At 43.8% G+C, this 15,979-nt stretch overlaps 1 protein-coding gene across 10 annotated transcripts in view; it reads left to right on the top strand.

The window, feature by feature from the left end:
- Pex5l (peroxisomal biogenesis factor 5 like) overlaps window positions 1-15,979 on the top strand; it is a 202,199-nt gene that overhangs the window by 142,195 nt on the left and 44,025 nt on the right. For all 10 annotated transcript variants that reach the window (XM_041659557.1, XM_041659554.1, XM_041659560.1 and 7 more), the window contains 2 exons: window positions 889-985; window positions 12,575-12,670. In XM_041659557.1, the coding sequence (XP_041515491.1) occupies window positions 889-985; window positions 12,575-12,670 (193 nt within the window). The remainder of the gene's footprint in view (window positions 1-888; window positions 986-12,574; window positions 12,671-15,979) is intronic.

The following is a 15,979-nucleotide window of genomic DNA, read 5'->3' as shown; positions in this document are numbered from 1 at the left end:
AAAGCGAGGAAGAAAGAGAAAAAGAGAAAGGGAGGGAGGGAGAAAGAGAAAGAAAAAAGAAAAAGGAGAGAGAGATGGAGGGAGGGGGAGAGAGAAAGAAAGAGAGGGAGAGAGAGAGCAAGAGAAAGAAAAAAGAAAAAGAAGGAGAGAGATGGAGGGAGGGGAGAGAGAAAGAAAGAGAGGGAGAAAGAGAGCAAGAGAAAGAAAAAAGAAAAAGAAGGAGAGAGAGATGGAGGGAGGGGGAGAGAGAAAGAAAGAGAGGGAGAGAGAGAGCAAGAGAAAGAAAAAAGAAAAAGAGGGAGAGAGAGATGGAGGGAGGGGGAGGGAGAAAGAAAGAGAGGGAGAGAGAGAGCAAGAGAAAGAAAAAAGAAAAAGAAGGAGAGAGAGATGGAGGGAGGGAGAGAGATAAAGAAAGAGAGGGAGAGAGAGAGCTGGAGGGAGGGAGGAAGGAAGGAAGAAAGGAAGGAAGAGAAAAAAGAGAAAAGGAGGGAAGGAGAGAGAGAAAGAAAGAGAAAGAAAGAAGAAAAAGGAGAGAGAGGGAGGGATGGACGGAGAGAGAGAGAGAAAGAAAGATAGATAGATAGATAGATAGATAGATAGATAGATAGATAGATAGGGGGAAGGAGGAAAGGAGGGAGGGAGAGCAGGAGAAAGGAAGAAAGGAAGGGAGGGAGGGAGGGAGGGAGGGAGAGAGAGAGAGAGAGAGAAAGGAAAAAAACTTCTATCTAGCAGACAGTCCATAACTGTTTAAATTCTGGCAGTGGCAATTATGAAGGAAACTTACAAAAGTTTACTTCTGTCGGAGTTCTGCCCAAAGCCTGGTTCCTGCTGGGCTTCTGGCTGAGCTTGTTCTTGCTGTGCACAAATGGCCTCCATGTCTCATTGCAGGTCCTCAGAACACAGATCTCAGCCAGAACTGAGCTCCGGGAAGAGTGCCCTCAACTCCGAGTTGGCTTCCGAGTTGGAACTTGTGGCTCCGGCACAGGTAACGAAAGCAAATCTTTGGAAACCCGTCTGCTCTAGCAGGAACTGCACCGTAAATATTTTATTTAAATTTTGCACAGAAAGTTTGAAGTGTTTTTCCAAACTTTGCATTGCAAAGTGTGTTCTCACCCCATAGCTGTCTCAGTGCTTAGAATAACTGTATACAGTTCCATGTATTTGGCTGGAAAACGTGCTAATGAATTCACTGTGTACTTAGCACATTTTCCTTGTGCTGCCATTGACTGTCCCATTATTTGGCAATACAAAAATCTGTTCTAGTCCAGTATTAGCACAACTTATGTAACAAAACACAAAGAAGAGGAAATTACACCCTGCGTATTCATTCATATCTGTGTCTTGTAAAGTAAGAGACTATACCCAGTATTTTGTCACATTAAAATAAATTTATGCCAAGAATTCTATTACTCTAGCACCAGCAGTAATGGTAACCATAATGAGTGCCCAGTACAGGGAACCATAGAGACTCACTGTGTGTGTGTGTGTGTGTGTGTGTGTGTGTGTGTGTGTGTGATCTAATGCTCAGTAATCCTGTGTTACTATAAATTGTATTATAAAGATATTTCTCATGGGAGCCTGTCAGTCTCGGTAAAGTCAACCATGGCTGCTAGGGCTCAATAGCAGGAGAAGTAGACCGTGAATCCTATCTAACTGCCCACTGTTAGCCCCTGGGCTCCTCAGCAGGCTTCATTATGGCCGCTTACCTCTCCTACGGTTCTGAAAGAAGCAATGGCAGTCTCTGCGTCCCTTGGGCATGTTTTAAGGCTTTACCCTTCAACCACAAAGATCTTCTAAGAACCGTGTGTGCGTATCCCTGCCTTCTACAGTTTTGCCAACTGCAGTGAGACTAAACATGGAAGAAAATGAGCAGAAGAAAGGTTCTTAAATTTGTCACATCGCAGGTTGTGGCACACGGGGAATATAGATCTCAGGTGAATAAGGGGATAATTGGAGCCAGAGCACTAACTCAGCAGCAGGAGCATGCACTACGCTTGCACAGGACCTAAGTTTAGTTCCCAGGACCCATGCTGGGCAGCTCACAATATCCTGTAGGACCTGCTCTCAGGGAGTCAACTCCCTCTTCTGACCCTACAGGCACCCACACACACATGCACATTTATACATAAATAAGAATAAAATAGATATTTCAAAACTAAAAGGATAATTATGACAGCAGTGGGTATTATTGTTGGCTGTCAGATTTTCCTATGTAAATGAGCTGGTATGGGAAGTTTCCTATGTAAATGTTCTGACGGAAGGCAGAGCAAGGCAAGCTCTGCCTTTACCTCATTGTACAGACAGGGAAACAGAGAAATGAAGAAAGTTATCTATGAACTCACACTAGAAAGTGGGACAGAGAAGAACCCAGAAGTCCAGTGATGGTGGGGCTCTGGGACTTCCTAAGTCAGCATTCACCTCACACATTCATCACCCTGGGCAGAAAGGACATGGCTGATCCCAGGCTACAGCTAGATATCCGTTCAACTCTCGTCCTGGACACATCATCCCGCAGACATTAATGAATTGCAAACGCAGCATGAAAAATGAATTTTTGGTGCTCATTTTAAAGGTATCTTCTTAAGAGAAAAATGGCAGCCTCCATTAGAAAAGCCACATTCTTAAGTGCACAAGCGAGCTTGCTTCGTGTTTCATCTGCTGTCGTCCGTGACGGTGAAACAGAGTGGCGAAACAGGGAGAGACTTGGCACAGGTGGGCCACTCTATAACAAGCTGAACCAGAGGGACCGCTGGGGCCCCCAGTTGTCACAGAAACCCACAAGGCATTTATCTTATTATCCCAATGACTACTAGTCTCCTGCTGGTCCGTTAGTTCCACCCCACCACACTGTCCTGTTTACCCCATGCCAACACAGTGGGTGCACTTTGGAAAATGGTTTTCAGCTTCCCCATGTTGTCTTCCAAAATACACCTTCCAATGTATCCCAAGAGTCCTCTGCCCAGGTGAGTCTTGGAGATACTGAGATACTGAGTACTCCTCTGTCACACTGGCAGACCCTGTATGTTTACGGATAAGAATTGTCTAAAAAAAATCATACTCTCCTAGTTTTGATTCCAAGTCATAGCAAATTAGGAAATGTTCACAGACTTGCTGCTCTACCTGAAACACAGAGTCATTGAAACAAAGCTAAAGACTAGATAGATAGATAGATAGATAGATAGATAGATAGATAGATAGATAATAGATGATAGATAGACAGATAGAGATAGAGATGATAGATAGATGATAGATGCTATAGATGATAGATTGATGATATAGATGATAGATAGATAGATAGATAGATAGATAGATAGATATAGATAATAGATGATAGATAGACAGACAGACAGATAGATAGATAGAGATAGAGAGATGATAGATAGATAGATAGATAGATAGATAGATAGATAGATAGATAGAAGCAAGAGGAGACTGCTGGGATATGGCTCATCAAAGCTCTTGTTTTGTAAACATGAGGACCTGAGTTTCATGTGGAAAAAGAAACTGGGTGTGATGGCACACACTCACAATCCCAGCACAGGAAAGGTCGAAACGGGGGGGGGGGGGGGCTGAGACTCACTGCTCAATCAGCCTGACAAGTAGCAGGCCAAAGAGGAATGTGCCTCAAAGAACAAGGCATGTGGAACCTGCGGGATGACACCTGAGGGAGGACACTTGAGGTGGACCCCTAGTCACCACATGTACACGTTTATGAGTGTGCTCATGCGTACACACACAGTACTGTTAGGAACACGCTACTCGCCACTGCCTGGCCTCCGTGTGTAGATACAGCGGGATTATAATGAGGAGAGAACAACATTTTATATCAAGACCGACTCACAAGTCACTCTGACCATCCGACTCAGCAGAACCCACTCCAGACTCACCCAGATGGCTCACAGGAAAACCAGGGAAATGGTTGCCTCTCCCTCAAGCCAACATAAATCATCCCAGGTGGTGACTCAACAGGTGGGGGCTATTTACAAACCTCATTTACAAATCAAAAAGAAAATGGGAACACATAACATGAAAACTTAGTTTTCTCATTTTCTTTTCAAGGTGGGAAAGAGAGAGAGAGAGTATAGTGTAGTCTCAAATGGTGACCTGAATAGAAAACTCAAAGAAGTGAGTGATCGCAGTGAGTTACATGGTTGCTGTGTACTCAAGGACAGTGATTCTTGACACTTGGCAGAAACTATATCATTGCCATTCCATAAATGTAACTGCTCAAAGAGATCATACGATTTGAAAAATTATTTTAAAGCATTTGAAGATCTGAATAAAACGCAGAAGGAAAGGCTGTAAAATTGCCTTTTTCCATCATGGGTGCGGTACCTCTGGGTGAGGCAGAGGAAGAGAATTCAGCTTCTTCAGCAGACATGGTCCAGACAGCTCCCTCCCCATTCGCACACTGGAGGCTCCACCACGGGCTCAAGCCTCAGCTTCACTGGCAGGCACTCCAGATGTGGGTCATCATCACATGACTGGCAACTGACCACTCTAGCCACGCAGAGCTTAGCCATGGGTCATCACTGCCTTCGGAGTTTCTCAGTAAAGCCTGCAATGCCCACTGCTTACTTCGGCTTTCATAGCATCTCATTTCACATTAAAAAATAAAAGTTGGTTCCCAAAAGTTGCATATCTAAGGAGAAAAAAAAAGTCAGGATTCAAGTTATACCTGTTAAAATCTGTGAACATTGTTCCCAACCCCAGAAGATCCCCTAGTATCAGCCACCGTGTGCTGCTCGCCTGAAGAACTCATAAGCCATTGTTACTCTTATTATCTCAAAGCTCAATTATTATTTAATTCTGTTAGATTAACACGAGTTGAACAATGTTCAAGAATATCTGTTACTTTCTTATAGAAACTTTGTAAGACAATTAGAATTTTCATACAACTAATTCTCCTCCCAAATTTGTCACCTTATTTTTAGAAAAGCTGTTGACTCCCAACTCAGTTCAACAAATATACTTGGGTGTCTGCTGTCCTTACAGCCATAAGTGAGGTGGTTAGTGGGACACATGGGTTAGGTTATAAGATTCATTTAGAGGAATCCAAGTGTCACACCACAGAGATCCTGCACACCCATGTTATTGAATGACTCGTCAGTGTAGCCACGTTCTGGACTCCCCCGGCTCTCCAGAGCACAAGTGAGAAAATGTGGCACATATGCACCAGAGAGTGTCATCAAGCCACTAAGGAAAGGGACCATAGATCCTTTCAGGAAAATCACGTTAAGTGAGATAAGCCAGGCTCAGAAAGACGCGTCTCTTATGTGCAGAATCTAGACTTAAGGAAGAAGGTTTGAAAGGAGACGAGGAACTCTTTGAGAAGAGAAAGGAGGCTGGTGGTGGGTGGGTGGTGAGAGACAAGATCAAGCAGTACAGGAGGGAATGAGATCAGATGGTCTAGGCACTGAAGAGATGCTCAGCAGTTAAAAGTGTGCACTGCTCTTGAAAAGGATCTGTTTGGCTCCCAACACCCTGTAACTCTAGCTGTGGGCCTCTGGACTCCATAGAAACCTGCACTCATGCTGGGGGTACACACACATGTGCGCGTGCACATGTACACACACACACACACACCACTTGAAATTAAAATCTTTTAAAAACATACACTATACACTTGTATAAATGGGAATGTCTACTGGGGTTGAGGGCAGGGCCCAGCAGCAGGGCAGCGATGAGCTGGCATGGTGTGGGCTATGGGTAGGGATTTGGGGAGCAGAATCTAGGAAGTGGGGCAGTTCAGTCAGCAGGGTCACTCAACTGTTCTGATTGGTGTGGAATAGTTATTTTTGTTTTTGTTTTGTTTTGTTACTCTTTGGGGGCCCACACCCAGCTCCCACATAAATACATGGAACTTATTCTTACCTGTAAATGCCCTGCCCTGGCTTGGCTTGTTTCTAGCCAGCTTTTCTTAAATTAGCCTATATATCTTTTGCCTCTGGGATTTTACTTTTCTTTACTCTGTATACCTTTCTTTCCTTCCTACTCCATGGCTGGTTGTGTGGCTGGGTGGCAAGCCCCTGACATCTTCCTCCCCATCACCTTTTATCCCTCCTCCCCTTCTCTAGATTTCTCCTCCTATTTAGTCTCTGCCCACCAGCCCCATCTGTGTCTCTCTCCTGCCTAGTTATTGGCCAGTCAGCTCTTTATCAGACCAATCAGGTATTTTAGGCAGGCAAAGTAACACAGCTTCACAGAGTTAAACAAATGCAACAGAAAAGAATGCAACACATCTTTGCATCATTGAACAAATATTCCACAGCATAAATGAATGTAACACATATTCAACTAAGATTCCACAAGAGTGTAACCTGAACCTGAAAGTCTTCTGGATTGGGGACAGGGCTGTTTTGGGGTGGGCAGTCAGCTGGGATGAGTGTGGCCTGTGCCTGAGTAGCAGAATGAATCCCACTCTTGTACAATGAATATATACTGATAAAATAGATTAGGCATGTACTCAAAGATAAAATAGATTAGGCATGTACTCAAAGAAGCATTAGACCTCTGTCTCTGGAAAATAATTCAATCCAATGCTCTTTAAATACTCATTGTTCTGTCTATTGGGGGATAGTTGAGGGGTTGTATCTAATCTTCTTCCTCTTGATGCCACGTAAAAATGAGCACTGGGAAGGAAGGAAGCAAGGATGGGAGAGAAGAACAAAGAGGTGAGGGAAAGAAGGACAGAAATCTGCAACATCATGCATCTCACATTTTTCAATGTGAGAAAGCGGCACAGGAGGGAATTCTCAACAAGTATTTATCACGAGTAAATCAGAGACCCTAACGAGAGGGGGAAACAATACCAGATTTAACAACAGAAGTAGACTCTTGAGGACAATTAGAACAGAATCACACAGGCTTTTCTCTGGATAGTGATTAGGTAGTTTCGGTGCTTGTTTCTTGATGTGTATGAGAATACGCTGGCCGTCTCTTTTCAAAATCAGCGCTTTCTCGCCTTGATGTTTGGCATGGAATTTCACAGCAGAATGGATACGGTGACCATGTTCTGCCACACTCTGAGGCAAGGAATGTTCCCTTACACACGATGCACACCTTTGGGGCTTGCATGCTGCATGACAAATGCCCACTGACTAAGAATCCAAAGCCTTTGATCGTTTCCGTGAGTCTGGTGTTTACAGGGTCTGAGACCCCATGCTGTCTCCATTAACTATCACACAAAAGTGCTGTAACACAAAACTGTTAGTGAAGGCACTAACTAGATGATAACAGAAGCCAGGTTTGACAGAACATTTGCTATGTATTATGTATCTGTATTTATGTGAACAAGACCACTCAATTCTTACAGGGACTCTGACTAAATATAGACCCTGAAGATGAGAATTTAGGGATCCGGCTCTTTGTCTAAGGTCACAGGTAATAAACTAGGAATTGGCTTGCCTTTCACGTCACACTGCACCCAAGGTCACGCGGTCATTGAATTACTTTCTAGCGTGAGCATGTTCTAATTTTATTTCTGCTGCTGTGATAAAATATCCCACAACGAGCAACCTTGTAGAGAAAGAGCTTTACTTGGTTTACAATTCCCAGTTGTGGTCCATCATTGAGGGAAGTCAGAACAGCAACTTGAAGCAGCTAGTCATGTCGTATCCAGAGTCAAGATCAGAGAGAACAAAATGAATGCATCCTTCCTTACCTACACGCTTACTGGCAGCTAGCTTTCTCCTCTCATGCTGTTCCCATACCCCTACCGAGGTGATGATGCTGCCCATAACGGACTGGGTCTTTCTACATCATTTACCATTATCAAAATAATCCCCCCAGAGACCCCCAGACCAACCTGATACAGGTAATTCCTCCGTAAGACTCTCCTTCCCAAGTGTCTTGGCTGTTTTTGTTTGCTTGTTTTGCTTTTTGTTAGCTTACACAAGCTATAATTATCTGAGAAGAGAAATCTCAATTGGGAAAATGCTCCCATCATATTGCCTGTAGGCAAACCTGTAGGGTATTCTCTTGATTGCTTCATGATTGACATGGGAGCACCCAGGCCACTGCAGGCTGTGCCACCCTTGGGCAGGTGGTTTTACCTTGTATGAGAAAGCAGACTGAGCAAGCAAAGGAGAGCAAGTCAATAAGCAGTGGTCCTCCTTGGCTTCTGCTTCAGCTCCTGCCCCTAGGTCCCTGTCTCGAGTTCCTGCCCCGACTTCCCTCGGCAATGGGGAGTGTGACCTGAGATTCTTAGTATGAAACAGACCCTCTCCTCCCTAGGCTATTTTTTGGTCATGGTGTTTTAGCACAGAGAGAAGCGTAACTGAGACACCTGGTGATCCCAAGTGTGTCAAATTGATAGTAAATGCCATACGCACTTAACACACGCTTATGGACTTGAGATTTACCCACATACACACAGTATGCATGTGGATCAGGGATTCTCTTCATGGTCCTGAGCTGGCACTCTCAGAGGCACCTGGGGGTTTCTGGAGATGCAGATTTGAAACTCCTCCCCAGATTTACTGAATCAGGGACCCTGGGGTCGGGGCACAGCGACCTGAATTTTAAAAGGCCTTCTGGATATTTCTGTGCTCTCTTGTATTGGAGAAGGACAAATGGCCAAGCAATGCTATAAAGATGACTTCCAGCCAAACTGATGGGTTCAACCATTGTTTATCATACCTCTATCAAACTATCAAGCAATACCAACAGTCCACAAGGCCCATTTGTTTTCCCAAGTCACAGGTTTTTCCTAAATTAGATATTTTTTAATGTCTTGTCTTCAAGCAAGGCTATTTTACCCGTGTGTGTTATCAACTGCATGTGGTACTCAGTTCCTTCTACGTGTGTGTGTGTGTGTGTGTGTGTGTGTGCGTGTGTATTTGAGTGTTTTGCCTACATGTGTGTCACATGTGTGCCTGCTGCCCAAGAAAGTCAGAAGAGGATATCAGATAACCTGGAACTGGAGTTATTGATCACTATGAGCCATCAGGTGGGTGCTGGGAGTTGAACCCAGGTCCTCTGAAAAGACAAGAGCTCTTAACCATTGAGCTATTTCTCAGCCCCCTAGGCTCAGCTCTTAACCATCATGTTTCAGTACAGCACTGAAGTATGGAAAAGTGATCAAAATTTTCAATTCCATATCAACTGCTATTTATATTCCATAACATTTAACTTACGCTTCCTTGGGCCAAGAAATTTAAAAATGGTAAGTTAGATAACACTTATCTTAGTAATAACCTAAAGCCTTTCAAATGGTGTGAGAAATGGAGTATCCCTAAATAGTGATTGTGCCATCAGAATCAAATGTCATTTGCACACAAGGCTCCATCTGTGCTTGCTTTGTTAGGTGGGAAAGGCGAGCTGGCCTAGAAACGTGGGCTCCTGACATGCGGTGCCCTTCACAGCCTGTGGTTTATAATGCAGCTGAAACATTAATAGATAGAGAGGCCAGGGATGCTAATAGACTCCTGTTAGACCAAGCTTCCCAGCAAAATGGGGTCTGTTGCACCATGCAAAATGTCTGGTGATTCAACACTGCCCCAGACAACAATCTCAAGGCTTTTTTTTTTTTCTAATGCCACTCATAGGTCATTCATGATGTACCTCTTTATTATTATGTCCTATTTGACCAATAAAAGTATTTGTTTATCACATATAATGTTTTGAAATAGATGTGCGTGTCAAGTTGGCTTATTCTGATTACTATACGCATTACCTCATACCCTTTGGTTTATTTTTGAAAGAACGCCTAAAATTACTGCAATGATGGTCTCATTTCCTTTGGTACCACATGGTAGGTTTAGTTTTGATTTTCTGCAGGCACTCTAAGCTGTTTTCACAATAATATAAATCTACCTTTCTACCAATAGTGCGTAAGAGCCTGCTTTTTCCTCCATCTCTTCCAATATTCTTTGACCCTTTGGGCAATAGCCTAACCCACATGAGATGATGCCAACTGTGGTTTTGATTGTCATTTCATCTCTGTTTAATCGAGGCGACTACTTTTTATAAGCCTGTTGGTAATTTACATTTCTTCTTCCAGGAGCTATATCCTCATGGTCTTTGGCCATTTTCAACAGGGCTGCGTTTTCTTGCTAGTCACTCATTGGCATTCCTTATGTTTCCAAAACTGGTCATCTGAGAAGAGGGACCCTCACGGAGGAATTGCCTCCATCAGATTGGCTTGTAGGCAGGCCCATGAAGCATGTTCAAGATTAGTGACTGATGTCAAAGGATTCAGCCCACTGTGGGTGGTGCCATCCTTTGTCAGATGGTCCTGGGTTGTATAAGAAAGCAGTGTTTTCTTATATACTTATACAGCCAGCCAGAAAGAAGTGTTCCTCTATGGCCTCTGCTTCAGTTCCTGCCTCCAGGTTTCTGCCCTGAGTTCATGCCCTGACTTCTCCTGATGATGGCCTGAAACCTCTAAGATCTAACAAACCCTCTCCTTTCCAAATTGGTTTCAATCAGCGTTTTATCACAGCAACCAAAAGCAAATTAGGAAATGGTCTTTCCTCGTGCAATACAACTTAGTATTTTTAAAATACTTACATTTGGATATCAATGGAATTTTAAGGAGTTGCCTTGAATCTGTAGACTTCTTTGTGTGGTGTGGACATTTAACAATCATTATTCTGCCAACCCCTAGCCCCCAAATTACTTGCTAGTACATAAATACATTGTAAAATAAAATCAATCATTCATTTCTTGCCATGTGTCTACATTACAAAGGTTTTGTCAGGGAAGGGACCAGCAGAAAGATGAAGGAGTTGGCAGTCCTGGGCAGCACTCCCAAAGCTGGTTAGGACAAAAATGTCAGGTGATTCACCAAGTTACACACAAGACTACTTAGCCTTCTGTGAGCTGCCCAAGTGGCCTTCGTCGTTAGATTCTCTCCCAGGCAACACGATCCCAACTGCCTAGTATCTTAAAAAATTGTCAACCACCTGCATTTTTATATTTTAATTATATTATTCTTTTTTTCCTTTTGATTTTTCTAGACAAGGTTTCTCTGTGTAACCCTGGCTATCCTGAAACTTGCTCTGTAGACCAGGCTAGATAGCCTCAAAATGAAGACCCACGGGCCTCTGCCTCCCATGTTCTGGGATTAAACGCATGTGTTACCACCACCTGGCTTATTCATTTATTTTTAATGGTGTATATGTGTGTTTGTTTACATGCCTGCATGTGCACATGAGTACAGGTACTTAGGATGCCAAAGGTGTCAAATCTCCCTGGAATGAGTGGTACAAGCTGTTCTGAACCGCCTGGTGAAGGATTATAGGGATCAAATTCAAGTTTTCTGTAAGAGCAGTGTACTCTTGCATTCTGAGACATCTTCCCAGCATGTGTGTTTGCGTATCCTTGTTTATAAAATATACTGTGCTCCACGAGTGTCATAGGAGAGTAGTAGTGAATGGAGTCTTCAAAATAGCTAAGTTGTCATAGCCCTAAAACCTGTGACTGTCACCGAGCACAGGGAAGACGGGGCTAGATGGGTGATCTGGGGAGAAGCAAAGTTTCCTGTGGTGTGGAAAAGCCCTGACTTCAGTCCCAGGCACCTTGTAAAAGCAGAAAGGCCAAGACTGGGAGGATACCGTGACCATAGCCACCTGCAGCCCCTGTGTACAAGAAAGGGGTGTGGAGCAGACCTCCCTAGAGCATGCAGAGAGAGCAATTCAGCCGCTACTGAGGCCATGAACTACTGGCCTGCAGAACATTGAGTGTCTAGATTTCTTCTGTGTTAAACCTTGTGAAAACACATGTTTGGCTGCCCTAGAACACTCATACAGAGCCAAGCAGACTTGCTAGAAAATTCTCTAGTATAGTAGAAAGAAATCAAGCAATTCCAGCTTGGTTTGCATAAAAAGTACTGGATTTCTTCTCAGCCTTCTGGACAGTGATTAGGAAGCTGTTCTCTCCCACAGTGGCTCAAAGTTCACACCGGACCTGAGACTATTGCACAAAGAATCCATATACAGACACACACACATTTGACACCATCCGAGATCCTAAGACCTCATGCCTGAAAAAAAATACTTTGAAAACACTTTTCAAGGCACGAAGGAAATTGTTCAGTCGGTAAATTGCTGGCTGAGTTCAGTCCCCAGCACTCTTGTGAAAAGTCAGGCCTGGTGGTGCATACTTGTAATCTCAGCAGTGGGGATGAGGAGAAAGGAGCTTTCTGGGAGATCGCTGGCCAGAAAGAGTAGTCTAAGAGAGCCCGAGATCCCAGTAAGAGAGTCTGTCTCAAACAATCAAATGGATAATGTGTAAGGAATAATACTACAGGTTGACCTATGCCCTCATGTGTGCACACACACAAACACATATACAGACACACACACACACTCACCCAAGTGTGCACATACACATATACAGACACACACACACACTCACCAAAGTGTGCACATACACATATACAGACACACACACACACTCACCAAAGTGTGCACATACACATATACAGACAGACACACACACACTCACCCAAGTGTGCTCATGCACATGAAATCCTTTGGAACTCTAGGGAAGCAAGGTGAGAAAAAGCAAACTACTTCTGTTTTTGCAGCACATGATGCCAATAATACATCACCTGTCTGGTTTCTTTCAGGCTCGGCTCACCAAAGAGCATCGCTGGGGCAGCGCTCTGCTCTCCAGGAACCATTCCTTAGAAGAGGAGTTTGAAAGAGCGAAAGCCGCAGTAGAGGTAACCCTGAAACCACGAAGTCTCCATTGCAGGTGTCTGAGGGTGGCATCCAAGGAAGCTCAAACCACAGAAACGTGCAGGTGAAACGGAACTGTGGGCGTGAGAAAAACGTGAGGACAGTTGTTGAGATGAGAGTATGGCCAGGGAGCCTTTGATCCCCCACCAGGATGACAGGAGGCGTCTGCTCTTCTACTGTCTGTGATCAGTTGGCGATGTGGGTCTGAAGCCTAGATCAGAAAGTATTCTGAGGCTAGCCTGGGTTCCATGGATTTATCTAATGGATAACCTATCTTACCCAGCACCGTTAATTCTTAGTACTAAGTCTCCAAATATTGTTAATGAGTTTTAAAAAAAACAACTTTATTTGAACACCAATGTCTAATTATTTAGTTTTCTAGTAGGAAGGGAGGGGGGAGAGATGGAAGACCAAAGGAATGCAAAGCAGTTCTTGCAGGTTCTTTTACCTGTTTCCCTCCCGGCAGGACTGGCAGGGTGGCTCACGGATGTTGGGTGATTATCTGCGCTTCTGTAGACTGCTGTTTGAGAATGGAGCTTTTTCACAGACTCTAGCATGATCCTGTTAATACCTCTGTTGCCACTGGTGATTTCAATCTTGAGAACTGCAGGCGCTCTTGGAATATGCCTCACTTCCGTAGCCTTCTCACCCTTAGAATTCAGATGAAATGATTATGTTAAGGGTGGTCTTCCAGTAACTCTGTACTCAGGGTGCGGGAAAATCCTATTTGCAATTTAATGTTAACCAGGTTCTGTTCTGGGAAATCATCTCAGCCATGATTCATAGCATTCAGAAACCCAGTAAGAGCACACTTTTATCTCCCCTCGCCAAAATCGCTCAAATTCCCTCTTTAATTTTCGACTTCTCTAATTTAAAAAAAAAAAGTTAATGAATATTTTAGTGCTCTGAGCAGGAGCCACTGATGTAGTTAGTCAAGACTAGCTGAGTTCAATCAGGTTGCTCAAATGCATGGAGCCTGTCGCTGAAATTACCTGAAATGTAAGCTTTTCAGTTTCAAGAGGTCATTTAAATCTATCTAGTGAGCACCTGCCGTGTGTGGCGCACAGCAGGAGCCTCTCGGACTGCTGTTTAGACTCATAGAATCTTGGGTCACAAAAGGCATTAGCATTTGGTCTCAGTTATAATGAGAAAGATAATGAATTTAAACCCAAAAGACTCCATGGTGGAACTGATTGACAAGGAAAAATGTACCTAGGTACATATTCATTGAAATGAATCTGAGTTTAGGTCATAATTTAAAAACTCTTCTATCCTATGAAGAAAACATTTTTTTTTAAACTCTTGACAAATTACTCCTGTTTCTACCTGGACAAATACAATTGGGGGCAAGCGCCCTCTTTTTCAAGAAAACCCATTTCTATCTTGAAAGCTACTAATTATTACCAGGCTCTTGCTTCTAATGAAATGATGCAACAGATAATAATTTCCACGCTGCCTGGTGTTGGCTTTCCTCATTTCCATCCATCTCTCAACGATCCTCACCTCATCCCACCAAGCTGTGTCTCCTATTTTCTACTTTCTCTGTCTTTCCTGGGTCCTTGGTTCCAGTGCACCCCTAACATCTGCAGGACTGCATCATGTCCATAACCAGTCTAGACCTCCGTGCCCAACCTCCGCAATTCTGAATCACAGATCTCAGGAGTCTCTAGGTTACTGTAGTAGATATTCATTTAACATTTGTTCCTGGCTGCCTACAAGTACTGGCTGCTGAACTAGGGGCTAAAGACAAAGACTCCAGCCTTAAACATTTGCATGAGCACAGCAGGGGCAGAGGACCTTCTGCTACAGTTTCATGCCATCTATGAGATGGGGCTTGGATTTCTCCCATTCCAAAACCCAAAATGTTAATGCCTTAAAATGAAAAGAGGGTTAAGGACCGGATCCCCAGTTAGTCAGAAAAGTGAGCAACTTTCTCCAGCCTGGTGATGAGAAGCCTTCTTAGGGACTGAGAAGAGAGAGTGGGTACCAGAGGGATGAATCTTGTAGAGATAAAAGGGGGAGTGTTTATACTAAGCTGATGGTAAATCATGCCTCAAAGACTTTATGCATCTGTGAACTTTTCAATTCCACACGTCACCCTTTCTTAGAGTATTCTCTATATTTGTGGCAGAAGACACCACCTCATCCCTTCCTAGACTCCCCATCTCCTAAATCTGTCACCTTGGGAGGGAGTTCAGCACACAAATCTTGAGGATGTCCAGAGTGCAGCAGAGCTTGTGCACCAAAATGTTCGCAGTGTTTATTCTTGGGTGGCGGCACTTGGGAGTAAATCATTTTATTCTCTTATCTTATCTGCATTTTCTAGCCTGTCCTATTGCTAACCAGAGAGATTAAGACTGTGAGTCACATTTTTATTTAGTGTGTGTTCATGGAGGTCATAGGACAGCTTGCCAGAGTCGTTTATTTCTCTCCTTCCACCCCGTGGGACCTGGGACTGAACTCAGGTCACCAGGTTTGGCGGCAGGTGCCTTTACCCACTGAGTCATCTCACTGGCCCCAGATGTAAGATTCTTAAAGGAAACTGAGTATATCAGTTGGTAGACTGTGTCTGCCTTACATTCAGGAGGCCCTGGGCTCTATTTCCAGTACTGCATAAACCAAATGCTGATATACCCATAATTTTAGTACTCAGGAGGTAGAGGCAGGAGAACCCAGGGTTCAAGATCCTCCTCAACTACATAACACACTGGAGACCATGTAAGACCCAGTCTCAAGAGAAAAGGTTTCCTGAAAGACTAATTGTGAATGAGTTATGCTAGACTGGGAGAGGTTAGAGAGGCTAATGGGGGATGAGAATGTGATCACAGCCCTTTTACATGGGTATGAAATTGTCAAAAATAAAAGGTAAAGCAAAATATATAAAAGGAAAAGTGGTGCTGCTGATTGTTTTTTCAAAGGCAGTCCTAAATACAAGTAAGATCCAGATGAAAAGGATATGTGGGTCAGTAGTTAAGACCATGTACCGCGCTTGTAGAGAACCCAAGTTCAGTTTCCAGCACCACATTCGCTAGCTCACAGCTACCTATAACTCCAGCTCCAGGGGATTTGATGCCCTCTTCTGGCCTCCACGAGCACCTGCACTTGTCTAAACACAGCTCCCACACAGACACACACGCATACACATAATTAAGAAAGAAACTCAGTTCCTTTCGACCTGGTCCGCCTCCACCTGGTTGCTCTCCACCCGGTTTCTCTCTACCTGGTTCTTCGCCTCCTGCATCCCGTCTATCGTCTGCCTTCTGTCCCGTCACTGAGCTCAAACACACCAAATT

Source organism: Microtus oregoni, unplaced genomic scaffold (assembly GCF_018167655.1).
Source record: "Microtus oregoni isolate MIOR12 unplaced genomic scaffold, Mior012 000010F_ref0000083, whole genome shotgun sequence".
Classification (NCBI taxonomy): domain Eukaryota; kingdom Metazoa; phylum Chordata; class Mammalia; order Rodentia; family Cricetidae; genus Microtus; species Microtus oregoni.
Note: the sequence above shows the minus strand (reverse complement) of the source record. Positions and strands in the feature narration are given on the sequence as shown.